The sequence below is a fragment of the Bombina bombina genome, chromosome 1 (assembly GCF_027579735.1).
Source record: "Bombina bombina isolate aBomBom1 chromosome 1, aBomBom1.pri, whole genome shotgun sequence".
Classification (NCBI taxonomy): Eukaryota; Metazoa; Chordata; class Amphibia; order Anura; family Bombinatoridae; genus Bombina; species Bombina bombina.
The window spans coordinates 1177021858-1177046744 of record NC_069499.1 but is presented as its reverse complement, the minus strand read 5'-3'; the positions used below and the strand labels follow the sequence as shown (position 1 = coordinate 1177046744).

Genomic DNA, 24887 nt, shown 5'->3' with positions numbered 1-24887 from the left:
TAGATTGCTAAATTATTTGCACATTTTTTTATTGAAAAACCTCTATGACTCATGTCTTCTGCTGTCAGTGATAGAGACATACAGCACCGCTATAAACTGTGCTAGCCACACACTATTTCCACATCTGCCAGGGATGATATTGTGTCACTGTCTGCAGAGAACCAATAAGAATCCTGTGGTGTTTAGAATTGATGACTATATGGAAAGCCCCCACCCTTCTTTTTCTGATTCATTCTGTCTGCTAGAGCAAATTATTAAACCAATATACTGAGCATCCGTTACTAGTGCTAATTACAAAGCAAGAATAAAATGCTGCATTGTCAGACAAACCTAAGATTAGAACTGTCTGTACATTCAGACACACAATAAACATAGGTCCCACTCCCGTCCTCTTAGAACAGGCTAATCTGCCCTTTCCGATCATACCATCCTGCCCTGTCACACACATCATATTGGTTCTCTCTCACGCGCTTAACCTCTGTCTTGAGATAGGTTTGCTTCATTCTCAGGATTGCAGGATTACACAGCACCTTTAGTGGGCTCCAGGTTACATCATTAAAATGTATAGACAAGTCCCTATAATAACCCTTTAATTACGTACCTGGCCTTAAATAATCAAGCCTAACCATGACAGCACTCCCAGCAAAAAATCATTCCCTGAGACCCAGCATCCATTATACTTTCTTTAAGGGACCTTCAGCATGAAAGTGAATACCCTTCAATGCTCCCCCAATGTATATTACCCTAGAACCCAAGGGTTGCCCTCACTCCAAACCAATTTTCATTTAACTGTATGTAATAGACACTACTATAAAGAATAATATGTACAGATGCTGATATAAAAATCCAGTGTAAAACCTTTTAAAAACTGAATTAGAAGCTCCCAATTTAACACTGTTAATGAGATAAGCCTGGGACACCCACCGAAAGGGGCTGATAGCAGAACCCCCTCCCCTGCATATGAAAAGACCCAGTATACAAACAGAAGCAGTCTGAAGTCTTTATACATCAGTATACATCTAAAACTTTGGGGCTTGGTTAGGAGTCTGAAAATCAGCACAATGTTATTTAAAAATATGCAAAACTATACATTTTTACAAAAACACCTCCAGATGGGCTATATAAATGGATCATCAACAAAACATTTATGCAAAGAAAAATCTAGTGTATAATGTGCTTTAACCTCTTAGTATAGTAAACCCTTTAGATTCTTAATAATTAATTAATATTCCCACTTTATAACCCCTCTAGAAACCCCTCCTTAACTAAAAATGCTACCTAAATACCATTAGTGCTATTCAATTCATAATCCCACATTTAACACTGATTAATAATTATTGAATTAATTAAATAACCTACATAATGCACAAAAACAGAATTTATGCTTACCTGATAAATTACTTTCTCTTGCGGTGTATCCAGTCCACGGCTTCATCCTTTACTTGTGGGATATTCTCATTCCCTACAGGAAGTGGCAAAGAGATTACACAGCAGAGCTGTCCATATAGCTCCCCCCCTAGCTCCGCCCCCCCAGTCATTCGACCGAAGGTTAGGAGAAAAGGAGAAACCATAGGGTGCAGTGGTGACTGTAGTTTAAACAAAAAACAGAATTTATGCTTACCTGATAAATTACTTTCTCCAACGGTGTGTCCGGTCCACGGCGTCATCCTTACTTGTGGGATATTCTCTTCCCCAACAGGAAATGGCAAAGAGTCCCAGCAAAGCTGGTCACATGATCCCTCCTAGGCTCCGCCCACCCCAGTCATTCGACCGACGGACAGGAGAAAATATATATAGGAGAAACCATATGATACCGTGGTGACTGTAGTTAGAGAAAATAATTCATCAGACCTGATTAAAAAACCAGGGCGGGCCGTGGACCGGACACACCGTTCGAGAAAGTAATTTATCAGGTAAGCATAAATTCTGTTTTCTCCAACATTGGTGTGTCCGGTCCACGGCGTCATCCTTACTTGTGGGAACCAATACCAAAGCTTTAGGACACGGATGAAGGGAGGGAGCAAATCAGGTCACCTAAATGGAAGGCACCATGGCTTGCAAAACCTTTCTCCCAAAAATAGCCTCCGAAGAAGCAAAAGTATCAAATTTGTAAAATTTGGCAAAAGTGTGCAGTGAAGACCAAGTCGCTGCCTTACATATCTGGTCAACAGAAGCCTCGTTCTTGAAGACCCATGTGGAAGCCACAGCCCTAGTGGAGTGAGCTGTGATTCTTTCAGGAGGCTGCCGTCCGGCAGTCTCATAAGCCAATCGGATAATGCTTTTAAGCCAAAAGGAAAGAGAGGTAGAAGTCGCTTTTTGACCTCTCCTTTTACCAGAATAAACAACAAACAAGGAAGATGTTTGTCTGAAATCTTTAGTAGCCTCTAAATAGAATTTTAGAGCACGGACTACGTCCAAATTGTGTAACAAACGTTCCTTCTTTGAAACTGGATTCAGACACAAAGAAGGTACAACTATCTCCTGGTTAATATTTTTGTTGGAAACAACTTTCGGAAGAAAACCAGGCTTAGTACGCAAAACCACCTTATCTGCATGGAACACCAGATAGGGCGGAGAACACTGCAGAGCAGATAACTCTGAAACTCTTCTAGCAGAAGAAATTGCAACCAAAAACAAAACTTTCCAAGATAATAACTTAATATCTACGGAATGTAAGGGTTCAAACGGAACCCCTTGAAGAACTGAAAGAACTAGATTTAGACTCCAGGGAGGAGTCAAAGGTCTGTAAACAGGCTTGATCCTAACCAGAGCCTGAACAAATGCTTGAACATCTGGCACAGCTGCCAGTCTTTTGTGAAGTAAAACAGATAAAGCAGAGATCTGTCCCTTCAGAGAACTTGCAGATAATCCTTTCTCCAAACCTTCTTGTAGAAAGGATAGAATCTTAGGAATTTTTATCTTGTTCCATGGGAATCCTTTAGATTCACACCAACAGATATATTTTTTCCATATTTTATGGTAAATTTTTCTAGTTACAGGCTTTCTAGCCTGAATCAGAGTATCTATTACAGAATCTGAAAACCCACGCTTTGATAAAATCAAGCGTTCAATCTCCAAGCCGTCAGTTGGAGGGAAACCAGATTCGGATGTTCGAATGGACCCTGAACAAGAAGGTCCTGTCTCAAAGGTAGCTTCCATGGTGGAGCCGATGACATATTGACCAGGTCTGCATACCAAGTCCTGCGTGGCCACGCAGGAGCTATCAAGATCACCGAGGCCCTCTCCTGATTGATCCTGGCTACCAGCCTGGGGATGAGAGGAAACGGTGGGAATACATAAGCTAGGTTGAAGGTCCAAGGTGCTACTAGTGCATCTACTAGGGTCGCCTTGGGATCCCTGGATCTGGACCCGTAGCAAGGAACCTTGAAGTTCTGACGAGACGCCATCAGATCGATGTCTGGAATGCCCCATAATTGAGTTATTTGGGCAAAGATTTCCGGATGGAGTTCCCACTCCCCCGGATGGAATGTCTGACGACTCAGAAAATCCGCTTCCCAATTTTCCACTCCTGGGATGTGGATCGCAGACAAGTGGCAGGAGTGATCCTCCGCCCATTGAATTATCTTGGTCACTTCTTTCATCGCCAGGGAAGTCCTTGTTCCCCCCTGATGATTGATATATGCAACGGTCATCATGTTGTCTGACTGAAACCTTATGAATTTGGCCTTTGCTAGTTGAGGCCAAGCTCTGAGAGCATTGAATATCGCTCTCAGTTCCAGAATGTTTATCGGGAGAAGAGACTCTTCCCGAGACCATAGACCCTGAGCTTTCAGGGATTCCCAGACCGCGCCCCAGCCCACTAGGCTGGCGTCGGTCGTGACAATGACCCACTCTGGTCTGCGGAAGCTCATTCCCTGTGACAGATTGTCCAGGGTCAGCCACCAACGGAGTGAATCTCTGGTCTTTTGATCTACTTGAATCGTCGGAGACAAGTCTGTATAATCCCCATTCCACTGTCTGAGCATGCACAGTTGTAATGGTCTTAGATGAATTCGTGCAAAAGGAACTATGTCCATTGTTGCAACCATCAATCCTATTACTTCCATGCACTGCGCTATGGAAGGACGAGGAACAGAATGAAGTACTTGACAAGAGCTTAGAAGTTTTGATTTTCTGACCTCTGTCAGAAAAATCCTCATTTCTAAGGAATCTATTATTGTTCCCAAGAAGGGAACTCTTGTTGACGGGGACAGAGAACTTTTTTCTTTGTTCACCTTCCATCCGTGAGATCTGAGAAAGGCTAGGACGATGTCCGTATGAGCCTTTGCTTTTGACAGGGACGACGCTTGAATCAGGATGTCGTCCAAGTAAGGTACTACTGCAATGCCCCTTGGTCTTAGAACCGCTAGAAGGGACCCTAGTACCTTTGTGAAAATCCTTGGAGCAGTGGCTAATCCAAATGGAAGTGCCACAAACTGGTAATGCTTGTCCAGAAAAGCGAACCTTAGGAACTGATGATGTTCCTTGTGGATAGGAATATGTAGGTACGCATCCTTTAAATCCACGGTAGTCATAAATTGATTTTCCTGGATAGTAGGTAGGATCGTTCGAATAGTTTCCATTTTGAACGATGGTACCCTGAGAAATTTGTTTAGGATCTTTAGATCCAAAATTGGTCTGAATGTTCCCTCTTTCTTGGGAACTATGAACAGATTGGAATAAAATCCCATTCCTTGTTCTCTTATTGGAACTGGATGTATCACTCCCATCTTTAACAGGTCTTCTACACAATGTAAGAATGCCTGTCTCTTTATTTGGTTTGAAGATAATTGAGACCTGTGGAACCTTCCCCTTGGGGGTAGTTCCTTGAATTCCAGGAGATAACCTTGAGAAACTATTTCTAGCGCCCAAGGATCCTGAACATCTCTTGCCCAAGCCTGAGCAAAGAGAGAAAATCTGCCCCCCACTAGATCCGGTCCCGGATCGGGGGCTATCCCTTCATGCTGTTTTGGTAGCAGTGGTAGGCTTCTTGGCCTGCTTACCCTTGTTCCAGCCTTGCATTGGTTTCCAGGCTGGTTTGGGTTGTGAAGTATTACCCTCTTGCTTAGAGGATACAGAATTAGAGACTGGTCCGTTTCTGCGAAAGGGACGAAAATTAGGCTTATTATTAGCCTTAAAAGACCTATCCTGTGGGAGGGCGTGGCCCTTTCCCCCAGTGATGTCTGAAATAATCTCTTTCAAATCAGGTCCAAATAATGTTTTACCTTTGAAAGGAATGTTAAGCAATTTTGTCTTGGAAGACACATCCGCTGACCAAGACTTTAGCCAAAGCACTCTGCGCGCCACGACAGCAAACCCTGAATTTTTCGCCGCTAATCTAGCTAATTGCAAAGCGGCATCTAAAACAAAAGAGTTAGCCAATTTAAGTGCTTGAACTCTGTCCATAACCTCCTCATACGAAGATTCTTTACTGAGCGATTTTTCTAGTTCCTCGAACCAGAAACACGCTGCCGTAGTGACAGGAACAATGCATGAAATTGGTTGTAGAAGGTAACCTTGCTGTACAAAAATCTTTTTAAGCAAACCCTCTAATTTCTTATCCATAGGATCTTTGAAAGCACAACTATCTTCGATAGGAATAGTAGTGCGTTTGTTTAGAGTAGAAACCGCCCCCTCGACCTTGGGGACTGTCTGCCATAAGTCCTTTCTGGGGTCGACTATAGGAAATAATTTCTTAAATATAGGGGGGGGAACAAAAGGTATGCCGGGCCTTTCCCACTCTTTATTTACTATGTCCGCCACCCGCTTGGGTATAGGAAAAGCGTCGGGCGGCACCGGAACCTCTAGGAACTTGTCCATTTTACATAATTTCTCTGGAATGACCAAATTGTCACAATCATCCAGAGTAGATAACACCTCCTTAAGCAGTGCGCGGAGATGTTCTAATTTAAATTTAAATGTCACAACATCAGGTTCAGCTTGATGAGAATTTTTTCCTGAATCTGAAATTTCTCCATCAGACAAAACCTCCCTCATGGCCCCTTGAGATTGGTGTGAGGGTATGTCAGAACAGTTATCATCAGCGTCCTCTTGCTCTTCAGTGTTTAAAACAGAGCAATCGCGCTTTCTCTGATAAGTAGGCATTTTGGATAAAAGATTTGCTATGGAGTTATCCATTACAGCCGTTAATTGTTGCATGGTAATAAGTATTGGCGCACTAGATGTACTAGGGGCCTCCTGTGTGGGCATAACTGGTGTAGACACAGTAGGGGATGATGTAGTATCATGTTTACTCCCCTCATTTGAGGAATCATCTTGGGCAATATCATTATCTGTTGCAATACTGTCCTTACTTTGTTTGGACACTATGGCACAATTATCACATAAATTTAAATGGGGAGACACATTGGCTTTCATACATATAGAACATAGCTTATCTGATGGTACAGACATGTTAAACAGGCTTAAACTTGTCAACAAAGCACAAAAAACGTTTTAAAATAAAACCGTTACTGTCACTTTAAATTTCAAACTGAAAACACTTTATTACTGAATATGTGAAAAAGTATGAAGGAATTGTTCAAAATTCACCAAAATTTCACCACAGTGTCTTAAAGCATTAAAAGTATTGCACACCAAATTTCAGAGCTTTAACCCTTAAATTAACGGAACCGGAGCCGTTTTTACATTTAACCCCTATACAGTCCCAGAATGAGGCTCTGTCTATAACTAGAAAGGCCCCCATCTGAAAAAGGTGTCCAACACAGTGCCTGCCGTTTTTCTAAACGTTCCCCAAGATTATAATACCAATAATTAGTTAGAATCTGCATAATATGCCTAGTAAAGCAACTGTTTTAGCCCAGAAAAATGTCTACCAGTTTTTAAGCCCTTTTTGAAGCCCTTTATTCTTTTATGTTTAACTAAGAAAATGGCTTACTGGTCCCCATGAGGGGAAATGACAGCCTTCCAGCATTACATGGTCTTGTTAGAAATATGGCTAGTCATACCTTAAGCAGAAAAGACTGCTAACTGTTTCCCCCAACTGAAGTTACTTCATCTCAACAGTCCTGTGTGGAAACAGCAATTGATTTCAGTTACTGTCTGCTAAAATCATCTTCCTCTTACAAACAGAAATCTTCATCCTTTTCTGTTTCAGAGTAAATAGTACATACCAGCACTATTTTAAAATAACAAACACTTGATAGAAGAATAAAACTACATTTAAACACCAAAAAACTCTTAACCATCTCCGTGGAGATGTTGCCTGTGCAACGGCAAAGAGAATGACTGGGGTGGGCGGAGCCTAGGAGGGATCATGTGACCAGCTTTGCTGGGACTCTTTGCCATTTCCTGTTGGGGAAGAGAATATCCCACAAGTAAGGATGACGCCGTGGACCGGACACACCAATGTTGGAGAAACATTTTTAATTATATACCTGACTTTATTGTCAGGGCGGGCCGTGGACTGGATACACCGCAAGAGAAAGTAATTTATCAGGTAAGCATAAATTCTGTTTTCTCTTGCAAGGTGTATCCAGTCCACGGCTTCATCCTTTACTTGTGGGATACCAATACCAAAGCTTTAGGACACGGATGAAGGGAGGGAACAAGTCAGGCACCTTAAACGGAAGGCACCACTGTTTGCAAAACCTTTCTCCCAAAAATAGCCTCCGAAGAAGCAAAAGTATCGAATTTGTAAAATTTGGCAAAAGTATGAAGTGAAGACCAAGTCGCTGCCTTACAAATCTGTTCAACAGAAGCCTCATTCTTAAAAGCCCAAGTGGAAGCCACAGCTCTAGTTGAATGAGCAGTAATCCTTTCAGGAGGCTGCTGGCCAGCAGTCTCGTAAGTCAACCTGATGATGCTTTTCAGCCAGAAGGAAAGAGAGGTAGCAGTTGCTTTCTGACCTCTCCTCTTACCAGAATAAATGACAAACAAGGATGATGTTTGTCTGAAATCTTTAGTTGCTTGTAAATAGAATTTTAAAGCACGAACCACATCAAGATTGTGTAGCAGGCGTTCCTTCTTAGGCGATGGGTTAGGACACAGAGAAGGAACTATTATTTCCTGGTTAATGTTCTTGTTAGAAACAACCTTAGGAAGAAAACCAGGTTTGGTACGCAACACAACCTTATCTGCGTGAAACACCAGGTAAGGTGAATCACACTGTAAAGCAGATAATTCTGAAACTCTTCGAGCAGAAGATATATCTACCAAAAACAAAACTTTCCAAGATAATAACTTAATATCTATGGAATGCAAAGGTTCAAACGGAACCCCTTGAAGAACTGAAATAACTAGATTAAGACTCCATGGTGGAGCCACAGGTTTATAAACAGACTTGATTCTGACTAGAGCCTGAACAAACGCTTGAACATCTGGTATCTCTGCCAGACGCTTGTGTAAAAGAATAGACAGCGCAGAAATCTGTCCCTTTAAGGAACTTGCTGACAGTCCTATCTCCAATCCTTCTTGGAGAAAGGATAATATTCTGGGAATCCTAATCTTACTCCATGAGTAACCCTTGGATTCACACCAACAGATATTTTCGCCATATCTTATGGTAGATTTTCCTGGTGACAGGCTTTCTAGCCTGAATCAGAGTATCTATAACAGACTCAGAGAAACCACGCTTTGATAGAATTAAGCGTTCAATCTCCAAGCAGTCAGACACAGATAAACTAGGTTTGGATGCTTGAAAGGGCCCTGTATTAGAAGGTCCTGCCGCAATGGCAGTGCCCATGGTGGAACAGATGACATGTCCACTAGGTCTGCCTACCAAGTCCTGCGTGGCAACGCAGGCGCTACCAGAATCACCGAGGCCTTCTCCTGCTTGATTCTGGCAATCAGACGAGGGAGAAGGGGAAACGGTGGAAAGACATAAGCCAGATTGAAGGACCAAGGCGCTGCTAGAGCATCTATCAATATCGCCTTGGGGTCCCTGGACCTGGATCCGTACAGAGGAAGTTTGGAATTCTGACGGGACGCCATCAGATCCAACTCTGGAGTGCCCCATCACTGGGTCAGCTGAGCAAAAACCTCCGGGTGAAGTTCCCACTCCCCCGGGTGAAAAGCCTGACGACTTAGAAAATCCGCTTCCCAGTTGTCCACTCCTGGGATGTGAATTGCTGAGAGATGGCAGGAGTGATCCTCCGCCCACTTGATTATCTTGGATACTTCCTTCATCGCTAAGGAACTCCTTGTTCCCCCCTGATGATTGATGTAAGCTACAGTCGTGATGTTGTCCGACTGAAATCTGATGAATTTGGCCGCAGCTAGTTGAGGCCAAGCCTGAAGCGCATTGAATATCGCTCTCAGTTCCAAAATGTTTATCGGGAGAAGAGATTCTTCCCGAGACCATAGGCCCTGAGCTTTCAGGGAGTCCCAGACTGCGCCCCAGCCTAACAGGCTGGCATCGGTCGTTACAATGATCCATTCTGGTCTGCGGAAACATGTTCCCTGAGACAGATGATCCTGAGACAACCACCAGAGAAGAGAGTCTCTGGTCCTCTGATCCAATTGTATCCGAGGAGACAAATCCGCGTAATCCCCATTCCACTGTTTGAGCATGCACAGTTGCAGTGGTCTGAGATGTATTCGAGCGAAAGGGACTATGTCCATTGCCGCTACCATTAATCCGATTGCCTCCATGCATTGAGCTATAGATGGCTGAGGAATGGAATGAAGTACTCGGCAAGCAGTTAAAAGTTTCAACTTTCTGACCTCCGTCAGAAATATTTTCATTTCTACCGAATCAATTAATGTTCCCAGGAAGGGAACCCTTGTGACCGGGGACAGAGAACTCTTTTCGATGTTCACCTTCCACTCATGAGACCTTAGAAAGGCTAGTACAATCTCCGTGTGAGCCTTGGCTCTGGGAAAAAGACGACGCCTGAATTAGGATGTCGTCTAGGTAAGGTGCTACCGCTATGCCCCGTGGTCTTAACACCGCCAGAAGGGAACCTAGCACCTTTGTGAAAATTCTGGGAGCAGTGGCCAAACCGAAGGAAAATGGAAATGCGTGTCCAGAAAAGCGAACCTGAGAAACTGGGGATGATCTTTGTGGATAGGAATATGCAGGTACGCATCCTTTAGATCCACGGTAGCCATATATTGTCCTTCCTGGATCATAGGTAAAATCGTTCGAATGGTCTCCATCTTGAATGATAGGACTCTGAGGAACTTGTTTAGAATTTTTAGATCCAGGATTGGTCTAAAAGTTCCCTCTTTTTTGGGAACCACAAACAGGTTTGAGTAAAAGCCCGTTCCTTGCTCTGCAATCGGAACTGAACATATCACTCCCATCGCAAGTAGATCTTCTACACAGCGTAAGAACGCCTTTTTCTTTATTTCGTCTGATGACAGACGAGAAACATGGAATCTTTCCCTTGGAGGGGAATCCTTGAATTCTAGAAGAAATCCCTGGGTAACAATCTCTACTGCCCAGGGATCGTGAACATCTCTTGCCCAAGCCTGAGCAAAGAGAGAGAGTCTGCCCTCTACCAGATCCGGTCCCGGATCGGGGGCTACCCCTTCATGCTGTCTTGGTAGCAGCTGCAGGCTTTTTGGCCTGTTTACCCTTGGTCCAGCCCTGGTAAGGCTTCCAAGTTGCCTTGGGATGTGAAGGGTTACCCTCTTGCTTTGCAGCTGTAGAGGCTGAAGCGGAACCGCTCCTGAAGTTGCGAAAGGAATGAAAATTAGCTTTGTTCTTAGCCCTTAAATGCCTGTCCTGAGGGAGGGCATGGCCCTTTCCCCCGCTGATGTCTGAAATAATCTCTTTCAATTCCGGCCCGAAAAGGGTCTTCCCCTTGAAAGGGATATTTAACAATTTAGACTTTGACGACACATCGGCCGACCATGACTTGAGCCAAAGCGCTCTGCGCGCCACTATGGCGAAACCTGAATTTTTTGCCGCTAACTTAGCTAATTGCAAGGCGGCATCCGTGATAAAAGAATTAGCAAGCTTTAGAGTCTTAATTCTGTACATAAATTCAACATATGAGGTCTCATTCTGGAGCGAATCCTCCAGCGCCTCAAACCAGAAAGCCACTGCAGTAGTTACAGGAATAATGCAGGCAATGGGTTGGAGAAGGTAACCTTGTTGAACAAATATTTTCTTAAGTAAACCTTCTAATTTTTTATCCATAGGATCTTTAAAAGCACAATTGTCTTCAATTGGTATGGTTGTGCGCTTAGCAAAAGTAGAAACCGCTCACTCTACCTTAGGGACCGTCTGCCACGAGTCCCGTCTGGGGTCATTAATTGGGAACATTTTCTTAAAAATAGGAGGGGGAACAAAAGGGACACCTGGTCTATCCCCCTCCTTGGTAACAATATCCGCAACCCTTTTAGGGATCGGAAACGCATCAGTGTATACAGGGACCTCTAGGTATTTGTCCATTTTACACAATTTCTCTGGGACCACCATGGGGTCGCAATCATCCAGAGTGGCTAATACCGCCTTAAGCAGCACGCGGAGGTGTTCCAGTTTAAATTTAAACCCTAAGGAATCTGATTCTGCCCGCTGAGAAACCTTTCCTGAGTCAGAAATTTCTCCCTCGGACAGCACATCCCTCACTGCCACTTCAGAGTGCTGTGAGGGTACAACGGATAAACCATCCAAAGCTTCTGATTGCTCATACTCTGTTCTTAAAACCGAGCTATCCCGCTTTTTAGGAAAAACTGGCAGTTTGGATAGAAATGCCACAAGGGAATTATCCATGACTGCTGCTAATTGTTGTAATGTAATAGGGGCCAATGCGCTAGAGGTACTAGGCATCGCTTGCGCGGGCGTAACTGGTGTCGACACATGGGGAGAGGAAGGTGGGCTATCCTCGTTACCTTCTGTCAAAGAATCATCTTGGGCTACATCTTTAAGTGACACAACATGATCTTTAAAATGCATAGATACATTAGCGCACTTAGAACACAAATGTAGAGGGGGTTCCACCATGGCTACTAAACACATAGAGCAACGTCTATCTGTAGGCTCAGACATGTTAAACAGACTAGTATTAGTCACAAGTAGACTTAGACAGCACTCAAATACTGAAATATACAATTTAAGAAAAAACGGTACTGTGCCTTTAAATAATAAAAAGCGCACACTTTTTTACTAAATCTTAAAAAATTATCCAATCTTTCTGAATTTTTTACCACATGATCTTAATGCTTTGAAATGATTGCACAGAGAATTTCAAGTCAATTAACCCCTTAATGCCCAAACCAAAGCAACCTAAAGCTGACAACCGGTTAGCAAACTACAGCACCGTGCCACAGCAATCTGCTGTGGCCCTACCTGCCCCTGGGGATTAGTTTGATGGAAAATAAGCCTCTATGAAGTCCTCAAGTAGTCTTTGGACCCTCCACGTGAAGCTGCATGAAGCTGTCTGCAATATCAACTGCGCAAATGAGGCGCAAAATTTAGGTCCCCTCCCTCTCCACTCCGGAGTTGTGGGGCCTTCAAAACCCTAAATAGGTGTCTAAATATATGCCATGTGGAATAAAACCCCATAAAACACATCCAAGTGTAATAAAAACTTGTATAATGATTATATTTTCCCTATAAAATAATCGATTGCCCTTTAACAGTGTCCACCAGTTTTTGAGCCCTGTTAATTAAGCCTTCCTTCTATACTGAGTCTCAGAATATGGCTTACCTTCCCCACATGGGGATTCTTGTCAGTCTTCTAGCATTACTAAGTCTTGACTAGAAAAAGATGACTGAACATACCTTATAGCAGTTAAGCCTGCAAACTGTTCCCCCCAACCGAAGTTTTCTGGTACTCCTCAGTCCTGTGTGGGAACAGCAATGGATTTTGGTTACCACATGCTAAAATCATCTTCCTCTCAGCAGAATTCTTCATCACTTTTCTGCTACAGAGTAAATAGTACAAACCAGTACCATTTAAAAATAACAAACTCTTGATTGAAGATATAAAACTACAAATCTAACACCACATTCACTTTACCCTTCCGTAGAGTGGCCCTGCTGCCAGAGTCGGCAAAGAGAATGACTGGGGGGGCGGAGCTAGGGGGGGAGCTATATGGACAGCTCTGCTGTGTGCTCTCTTTGCCACTTCCTGTAGGGAATGAGAATATCCCACAAGTAAAGGATGAAGCCGTGGACTGGATACACCTTGCAAGAGAAAGGATGAATGGAGGGACATGTATGTCAACAGAATGCTGGGTTTGTATCGCACTAACATACTGTTAATGTTCTGTTAATAGCAACAGGATTGAAGTGCAATGAAAAATACTTTCTGTCTAACTCAATTAAACTAATAGTTATCTCTAACCTTCATTTTGATTGCTTTAGAACTACAACAGACAGTGATATTTAGCCCACATATTACTAATAATTGCAGCTCAATTTATGTCTTGATACGTCTAAATATATTTATACTTTTCCTATTCTGATTTAACTACTAAATAAAAATATAAATATTTCCGTCAGCCAATAAAACTTTATGTGCAGTTGATTCTAAGAGAGTGAGAATTTTCTATTATTTTATTTTGACAGAATAAATTAGCAACAAAGCTATACACAAAGATATGCAACAAAGCTATACACAACAAAGCTATACACAAAGCTACACAACAAAGCTATACACGAGTTACGCAACAAAGCTATACACAACAAACCTTTACAATAAAGCTACACACAACAAAGCTATACACAACAAAGCTACACACAGCAAAGCTACACACAGCAAAGCTATACACGGAGCTACGCAACAAAGCTATACACAACAAACCTTTACAATAAAGCTATACACAACGCTATACACAAAAAAGCTTCACAATAAAGCTATACACAAAGCTATACACAACAAAACTATACACAAAGCTATTCACAATAAAGCTATACACAAAGCTATACACAAAGCTATACATAAAGCTATACACAATAAAGCTATACACAAAGCTATACACAACAAAGCTATACACAAAGCTATACACAAAGCTATACACAATAAAGCTATACACAAAGCTATACACAATAAAGATATACACAAAGCTATACACAATAAAGCTATACACAACAAAGCTATACACAACAAAGCTATACATGAAGCTACACAACAAACCTATACACAACAAAGCTTCACAATAAAGCTATACACAAAGCTATACACAATAAAGCTATACATGAAGCTACACAAAGCTATACACAACAAAGCTATACACAAAGCTATACACAATAAAGATATACACAAAGCTATACACATAAAGCTATACACAACAAAGCTATACATGAAGCTACACAACAAACCTATACACAACAAAGCTTCACAATAAAGCTATACACAAAGCTATACACAATAAAGCTATACATGAAGCTACACAAAGCTATACACAACAAAGCTATACACAAAGCTATACACAACAAAGCTACACATGAAGCTACACAACAAACCTATACACAATAAAGCTTCACAATAAAGCTATACACAAAGCTATACACAATAAACCTATACACAACAAAGCTATACACAAAGCTATACACAACAAAGCTATATACAACAAAGCTTCACAATTAAGATATACACAAAGCTTTACACAACAAAGCTATACACAACAAAGCTATACACAAAGCTACGCAACAAAGCTATACACAACAAAGCTTCACAATAAAGCTATACACAAAGCTATACACAACAAAGCTGTACACAAAGCTATACACACAGCTATACACCAAGTTATACACAAAGCTATACACAACAAAGCTATACACAAAGCTATACACAGAGCTATAAACCAAGCTATACACAAAGTTATACACAAAGCTATACACAAAGCTATACACAACAAAGCTATACACAAGCTAAGCAACAAAGCTATACACAACAAAGCTTCAAAATAAAGCTATACACAACACTATACAAGAAACTATTCAAGAAGCTATAAACAAAGCTATACATAACACTATACACAAAGCTATAAACAAATCTATAAACAACGCTATACACAAAGCTATGCACAATAAAGCTACACACAACAAAGCTATAAACAAAGCTATACACAACAAAGCTATGCACTAAGCTACACAGCAAAGCTATACACAAAGTTAAGCACAATAAAGCTATACACAATAAAGCTATACACAAAGCTATGCACAATAAAGCTATACACAATAAAGCTATACATAAAGCTATACACAAAGCGCTACACAAAGCTACGCAACAAAGCTATACTCACCAAAGCTTCACAATAAAGTTATACACAAAGCATTACACAACAAAGCTATATACGAAGCTACGCAACAAAGCTATACACAACAAAGCTTCACAAAAGCTATACACAACAAAGCTATACATGAAGCTACGCAACAAAGCTATGCACAACAATGCTTCACAATAAAGCTATACATGAAGCTATACACAACAAAGCTATAACACAACAATGCTATATACAAAGCTACGCAACAAAGCTATACACAACAAAGCTATAAACAAAGCTATACATAAAGCTATACACAACAAAGTTATACACAAAGCTACACACAACGCTATACACAACAAAGTTATACACAACAAAGCTATACAATAAAGCTATATACAACAAATCTATACACAACAAAGCTATACACAACAAAGCTATACACAACAAATCTATACACAACAAAGCTATACACAACAAAGTTATACACAACGCTATACACAAAGCTATACAATAAAGCTATATACAACAAAGCTATACAATAAAGCTATACACAAAGCTATACACAACAAAGCTATACAATAAAGCTATACACAAAACAGCTATACAATAAAGCTATATACAAAGCTGTACACAACAAAGCTATACAATAAAGCTATACACAACAAAGCTATACAATAAAACTATACACAACAAAGCTATACACAACAAAGCTATACACAACAAAGCTATACAATAAAGCTATATACAACAAATCTATACACAACAAAGCTATACACAACAAAGCTATACACAACAAAGCTATACACAACAAAGCTATACACAACAAAGCTAAACAATAAAGCTATATACAACAAATCTATACACAACAAAGCTATACACAACAAAGTTATACACAACGCTATACACAAAGCTATACAATAAAGCTATATACAACAAAGCTATACAATAAAGCTATACACAAAGCTATACACAACAAAGCTATACAATAAAGCTATACACAAAACAGCTATACAATAAAGCTATATACAAAGCTGTACACAACAAAGCTATACAATAAAGCTATACACAACAAAGCTATACACAACAAAGCTATACAATAAAGCTATACACAACAAATCTATACACAACAAAGCTATACACAAAGCTATACACAAAGCTATACAATAAAGCTATATACAACAAAGCTATACAATAAAGCTATACACAAAGCTATGCACAACAAAGCTATACAATAAAGCTATACACAAAACAGCTATACAATAAAGCTATATACAAAGCTGTACACAACAAAGCTATACAATAAAGCTATACACAACAAAGCTATACACAACAAAGCTATACACAACAAAGCTATACACAAAGCTATACAATAAAGCTATATACAACAAAGCTATACAATAAAGCTATACACAAAGCTATGCACAACAAAGCTATACAATAAAGCTATACACAAAACAGCTATACAATAAAGCTATATACAAAGCTGTACACAACAAAGCTATACAATAAAGCTATACACAACAAAGCTATACACAACAAAGCTATACACAACAAAGCTATACAATAAAGCTATACACAACAAAGCTATACAATAAAGCTATACACAAAGCTATACACAACAAAGCTATACAATAAAGATATACACAAAGCTATACACAACAAAGCTATACAATAAAGATATACACAAAGCTATACACAACAAAGCTATACAATAAAGCTATACACAACAAAGCTATACAATAAAGCTATACACAACAAAGCTATTACATGAAGCTATACACAACAAAGCTATACACGAAGTTATACACCACAAAGCTATACACATCAAAGCTATACACAAAGCTATACACAACAAAGCTATATACAAAGATATACACAACAAAGCTACATAACAAAGCAATACACAAAGCTACACAACAAAAGCTATATACAAAGCTACACACAACAAAGCTATACACAACAAAGCTATATACAACAAAGCTATAGACGAAGCTATACACACAAAGCTATACACAACAAAGCTATACACAGCAAAGCTATAGACGAAGCTATACACAACAAAGCTATACACAAAGCTATACACAACAAAGCTATACACAAAGCTATACACAACAAAGTTATACACAAAGCTATACACAACATAACTATACAATAAAGCTATACACAACAAAGCTATACAATAATGCTATACACAAAGCTACTGTATACACAACAAAACTATACCGAAAGCTATACACAACAATGCTATGCACAAAGCTACGTAACAAAGCTATACACAACAAAGCTTCACAATAAAGCTATACACGAAGCTACACAACAAAGCTATACACAGCAAAGCTATTACATGAAGCTATACACAACAAAGTTATACACCACAAAGCTATACACATCAAAGCTTTACACAAAGCTATACACAACAAAGCTATATACAAAGATATACACAACAAAGCTATACGCAAAGCTACACAACAAAGTCATACACAAAGCTACACAACAAAGCAATAGACAAAGCTACACAACAAAGCTATACACAAAGCTATACACAACAAAGCTATAAACAAAGCTACACAATAAAGCTATATACAAAGCTATACACAACAAAGCTATACAAAAAGCTACACATTCACAACAATACTATATAGAAAGCTATACACAAAGCTATACACCACAAAGCTATACACGAAGCTTTACACAACAAAGCTATACACAAAGCTTTACACAACAAAGCTATACACAAAGCTTTACACAACAAAGCTATACACAAAGCTTTACACAACAAAGCTATACACAAAGCTATAAACAACAATGCTATACACAAAGCTACACAACAAAGCTATACACAACAAAACAATACACAAAGCTACACAACAAAAGCTACATACAAAGCTACACAACAAAGCTATACACAACAAAGCTATACACAACAAAGCTATACACAAAGCTATACACAACAAAGCTATACACAACAAAGTTATACACAACAAAGTTATACACAACAAAGTTATACACAACAAAGCTATACACAACAAAGCTATACACAACAAAGCTATAAAAAACAAAGCTATACACAACGCTATACACAAAGCTATACAATAAAGCTATACACAACAAAGCTATACACAAAGCTTTACACAACAAAGCTATACACAAAGCTTTACACAACAAAGCTATACACAAAGCTATACACAACAATGCTATACACAAAGCTACACAACAAAGCTATACACAACAAAACAATACACAAAGCTACACAACAAAAGCTACATACAAAGCTACACAACAAATCTGTACACAACAAAGCTATACACAACAAAGCTATACACAAAGCTATACACAACAAAGCTATACACAACAAAGCTATACACAACAAAGCTATACACAAAGCTATACACAACAAAGCTATACACAAAGCTATACACAACAAAGCTATACACAACAAAGTTATACACAACAAAGCTATACACAAAGCTATACACAACAAAGCTATACACAACGCTATACACAAAGCTATACAATAAAGCTATACACAACAAAGCTATACACAACGCTATACACAAAGCTATACACAACAAAGCTATACACAACAAAGCTATACAATAAGCTATACACAAAGCTATACACAAAGCTATACACAACGCTATACACAACAAAGTTATACACAACAAAGCTATACAATAAAGCTATATACAACAAATCTATACACAACAAAGCTATACACAACAAAGCTATACACAACAAATCTATACACAACAAAGCTATACACAACAAAGTTATACACAACGCTATACACAAAGCTATACAATAAAGCTATATACAACAAAGCTATACAATAAAGCTATACACAAAACAGCTATACAATAAAGCTATATACAAAGCTGTACACAACAAAGCTATACAATAAAGCTATACACAACAAAGCTATACAATAAAGCTATACACAACAAAGCTATACACAACAAAGCTATACACAACAAAGCTATACAATAAAGCTATATACAACAAATCTATACACAACAAAGCTATACACAACAAAGCTATACACAACAAAGCTATACACAACAAAGCTATATACAACAAATCTATACACAACAAAGCTATACACAACAAAGTTATACACAACGCTATACACAAAGCTATACAATAAAGCTATATACAACAAAGCTATACAATAAAGCTATACACAAAGCTATACACAACAAAGCTATACAATAAAGCTATACACAAAACAGCTATACAATAAAGCTATATACAAAGCTGTACACAACAAAGCTATACAATAAAGCTATACACAACAAAGCTATACACAACAAAGCTATACAATAAAGCTATACACAACAAATCTATACACAACAAAGCTATACACAAAGCTATACAATAAAGCTATATACAACAAAGCTATACAATAAAGCTATACACAAAGCTATGCACAACAAAGCTATACAATAAAGCTATACACAAAACAGCTATACAATAAAGCTATATACAAAGCTGTACACAACAAAGCTATACAATAAAGCTATACACAACAAAGCTATACACAACAAAGCTATACACAACAAAGCTATACACAAAGCTATACAATAAAGCTATATACAACAAAGCTATACAATAAAGCTATACACAAAGCTATGCACAACAAAGCTATACAATAAAGCTATACACAAAACAGCTATACAATAAAGCTATATACAAAGCTGTACACAACAAAGCTATACAATAAAGCTATACACAACAAAGCTATACACAAAGCTATACAATAAAGCTATATACAACAAAGCTATACAATAAAGCTATACACAAAGCTATGCACAACAAAGCTATATACAAAGCTGTACACAACAAAGCTATACAATAAAGCTATACACAACAAAGCTATACACAACAAAGCTATACACAACAAAGCTATACACAACAAAGCTATACACAACAAAGCTATACAATAAAGCTATACACAACAAAGCTATACAATAAAGCTATACACAAAGCTATACACAACAAAGCTATACAATAAAGATATACACAAAGCTATACACAACAAAGCTATACAATAAAGATATACACAAAGCTATACACAACAAAGCTATACAATAAAGCTATACACAACAAAGCTATACAATAAAGCTATACACAACAAAGCTATACAATAAAGCTATACACAACAAAGCTATACAATAAAGCTATACACAACAAAGCTATACAATAAAGCTATACACAAAGCTATACACAACAAAGCTATACAATAAAGATATACACAAAGCTATACACAACAAAGCTATACAATAAAGATATACACAAAGCTATACACAACAAAGCTATACAATAAAGCTATACGTTACTTAAAGGGACATGCAACCCAAACATTTTCTGTCATGATTCAGATAAACAATACAATTTTAAACAACTTTCCAATTTACTTCTATTATTTGATTTGCTTCCTTCTCTTGTTATCCTTTGCTCAAATGTGTATCTAGGTAAGCTCAGGAGCAGAAAAGAACCTAGGTTCTAGCTGTTGATTGGTGGCTGCATATATATATTGATTATGATTGGCTCCCCCATGTGTTCAGTTATAAACCATTAGTGCATTGCTGCTCCTTCAACAAATGATACCAAAAGAATGAAACAAAGTAGATAATAGAAGTAAATTAGAAAGTTGTTTAAAAATTGTATTCTGTATCTGAATCATGAAAGAAAAATGTTTGGGTTTCATGTCCCTTTAAAGAAGTTTTGTGGAATGAGTAAGCAAAGGCTCAAGCTGGGTATTACAGAATGTATTGTGTAAGCTTGGGTACTCTTACCTTGTAAAGTTCCTTCACTGACTCAGTGACAGCAAACACTAAATTAATGTTCTTCTGGGATAACTTTTCTGTCATTAAACCAAGGGATGGGTAATCCTGAAAGCAAAGAGAAAACTATAAAGGTGCTGCACAAAAAGTGAAAGCTGGAGGGTATGAGAAAAAGGCTGAGTCTGAGACTGAGAGACTCAAATATTAAGACAATTTGTAAACGTATAAAGAGTGGACAGAGGACAAATGATACAATAAAAAAGAGAAAAATATAAATAGAATTGCATGCAGAAGAGGACAGACATTGAATAATAAAAATACATAGGTAAAATGACAGAGTAGATTAAATAAAATAATAAATATATATATATATTATTTTTTCTGTAGGTTCCATTATTCTTGTTTACAAAAATGTTTCCATACTGCTCAGTGCCACTAGAGAAAATCTCACACCTTTTTGGATTATACATTCTTGCTCCCCATCTACACTTCTGCTTCCAATCTCTCTCAACAGAACTACTTTTCAATTCTTATTTTGACTAAGTCCTCTAACACCCGATATCAATTCACTACTTTTAATGCCCTCCTCTGAGCACCCTTATTTCCTATTACCACCTCCCAATCACAACAGTTCACATAGCTGACCAAGATCTATTTAAACACTAACCCAGCAGAGAATGAGGAATCTGCTCCATTATAATCTTACTTGTCCCATTGAAACATGATTGGCAAGACCTAGCACAACCTGATTCTTTTCGAGATTAATTGGAAACTTAGCTTGAATATAGATACTTTGAAGAGAGGTGTAAATTCTACCTAAGGACTTGTTTTTGGAGTGAATATGTTGTTCCGTTAGAGTCCCAGGGGTCAGCAACCTTGGTTCTCCAGTTGTCTTAGAACTACATTTCCCATGATGCTTAAGTGTCTTTAAGCTGCCTAAACATCATGGGAAATGGAATTCTAAAACATCTGGAGAGCCAATGTAATATCTCAATGTAAACTAAAAAAAACTCCCAGATAAGTAGCTCATTAGTTTATAGACCAGTGAAAGTATAAAAAAGTATAAAAAGGATAATCACAATATCTAAGCAAACTATCTATGTTTGCTCCTGATTTCTTTCTCACTTGGGTGGTGGATTCTGAGTACAGATTATCAGATCCAAGGTGGCACTGCCCATCATTGGGTTTGACAATACCAGCCAAGCGCCCATCAAGTGCAACATGGGTCCAAGCATCCGTGGTGAACACCAACAAATGTGAAGACTCATTCCTCCAGCCAATCTTTTCCTGGCAAACGAAAATAGGGGTTATAGACATTACAAATGACCACACATGAGAAACTGTTTTGGGTTGATCGCACATCACTAGACATAAAAATATACCTTTTATTAAATTAAATGACTGCAATTTAAATATACCCAGGCTGACCTTTCTGGAAAAAAATGCACTTTTATATCACTGAAACTTGTTTTACTAAAATGTATAAGGCAGCTGTCAATCTATGGGGTTCCTGATAACCTTCCTGTATTCTTGTTCAACACAATCACCACCTTGAACTTGCATAGACATTTCTGGGTTATAAGTCAAAATTAAACATCTAAATGCCTGGTTAACTATTGAAGTCCTTGGTTAATGCCTCTTAACTCACAGGTAATCAAACAACTTCTGAGTTATTGTCAACCACTTATTCTACACTTACATCGCACACAGCAGCCTGCAGAATTGCATCAAATCCTCCTTCTGGAGCATCACGGTTCCTAGAGACTTGTTGTTTCTGAACGTTTTCATTAAACTCATTCATTTTATCTGTAAGACCCAATACATGCTTATATCCGAAAGTGGGCAAGCAAACTGAACCAATTCTGAAAGAAATTAGAGAAGTGAGTTAGAATGATGAGAGGGATAGAGTGTGGAAGGTATGATAATGGAGATTAAGAGGATAAATGAGGAAAAAGGAGAGTAAAATGTAGGAAAACAAACGCCTAGATTTAGAGTTTGGCGTTAGCCGTCAAAAGCAGCGTTAAGGGCTCCTAACGCTGCTTTTGGCCGCCCGCTGGTATTTAGAGTCAGCCAGGAAAGGGTCTAACGCTCACTTCCAAGCCGCGACTTTTCCATACCGCAGATCCCCTTACGCCAATTGCGTATCCTATCTTTTCAATGGGATCTTCCTAACGCTGGTATTTAGAGTCTTGGCTGAAGTGAGCGGTAGACCCTCTACCGACAAGACTCCAGCCACAGAAAAAAGTCAGTAGTCAGAGCTTTCTGGGCTAACGCCGGTTTATAAAGCTCTTAACTACTGTGCTCTAAAGTACACTAACACCCATAAACTACCTATGTACCCCTAAACCGAGGCCCCCCCACATCGCCGCCACTCATTTTTTTAACCCCTAATCTGCCGACCGTACATCGCCGCCACCTACATTATCCCTATGAACCCCTAATATGCTGCCCCTAACATCGCCGACACCTACATAATATTTATTAACCCCTAATCTGCCCCCCCCCCAACGTCGCCGCTACCTACCTACACTTATTAACCCCTAATCTGCCGACCGGAGCTCGCCGCTACTCTAATAAATGTATTAACCCCTAAAGCTAAGTCTAACCCTAACCCCCCCAAGTTAAATATAATTTTAATCTAACGAAATAAATTAACTCTAATTAACTAAAGTATTCCTATTTAAAACTAAATACTTACCTGTAAAATAAACTCTAATATAGCTACAATATAACGAATAATTATATTGTAGCTATTTTAGGATTTATATTTATTTTACAGGCAACTTTGTATTTATTTTAACTAGGTACAATAGCTATTAAATAGTTATTTACTATTTAATAGCTACCTAGTTAAAATAATTACCAAATTACCTGTAAAATAAATCCTAACCTAAGTTACAATTAAACCTAACACTACACTATCAATAAATAAATTAAATAAATTAACTACAAGTACCTACAATTACCTACAATTAAATAAACTAAACTAAATTACAAAAAAACCCTCACTAAATTACAAAAAATAAAAAAGATTACAAGAATTTTAAGCTAATTACACCTACTCTAAGCCCCCTAATAAAATAACAAAGCCCCCCAAAATAAAGAAATTTCCCTACCCTAATCTAAATTAAAAAAGTTAACAGCTCTATTACCTTACCAGCCCTTCAAAGGGCTTTTTGCGGGGCATGCCCCAAAGAAATCAGCTCTTTTGCCTGTAAAAAAAACACAATACCACCCCCCAACATTACAACCCACCACCCACATACTCCTACTCTAACCCAAACCCCCCTTAAATAAACCTAACACTACCCCCCTGAAGATCTCCTTACCTTGAGTCGTCTTCACCCAACCGGGCCGAAGTCTTCATCCGATGGACCAGAAGAGGACATCCAGACCGACAGAAGTCTTCATCCTATCCAGGCAGAAGAGGACATCCGGACCGGCAGACATCTTCATCCAAGCAGCATCTTCTATCTTCATCCATCCGTCGAGGAGCGGCTCCATCTTCAAGACCTCCGGCGCGGAACATCCTTCTTCAACGACGACTGAAAGACGAATGAAGGTTCCTTTAAGTGACATCATCCAAGATGGCGTCCCTCGAATTCCGATTGGCTGATAGGATTCTATCAGCCAATCGGAATTAAGGTAGGAAAAATCTGATTGGCTGATTGAATCAGCCAATCAGATTCAAGTTCAATCGGAATGGCTAATCCAATCAGCCAATCAGATTGAGCTCGCATTCTATTGGCTGTTCCGGATGTCCTCTTCTGCCCGGATAGGATGAAGACTTCTGCCGGTCTGGATGTCCTCTTCTGGTCCAACGGATGAAGACTTCGGCCCGGTTGGGTGAAGACGACTCAAGGTAGGGAGATCTTCAGGGGGGTAGTGTTAGGTTTATTTAAGGGGGGTTTGGGTTAGAGTAGGAGTATGTGGGTGGTGGGTTGTAATGTTGGGGGGTGGTATTGTGTTTTTTTTTTA

General features: G+C 39.0%; 1 protein-coding gene across 1 annotated transcript in view; it reads right to left on the bottom strand.

Annotated features, from left to right (window-relative positions):
* Window positions 1-24887, bottom strand: part of ITGB3 (integrin subunit beta 3) — a 211378-nt gene that overhangs the window by 68471 nt on the left and 118020 nt on the right. The window contains exons 5-7 of the mRNA XM_053699744.1: window positions 22609-22771; window positions 22035-22196; window positions 20922-21017 (exon numbers count right to left, since the gene is read on the bottom strand). Of these exons, the coding sequence (XP_053555719.1) occupies window positions 20922-21017; window positions 22035-22196; window positions 22609-22771 (421 nt within the window). The remainder of the gene's footprint in view (window positions 1-20921; window positions 21018-22034; window positions 22197-22608; window positions 22772-24887) is intronic.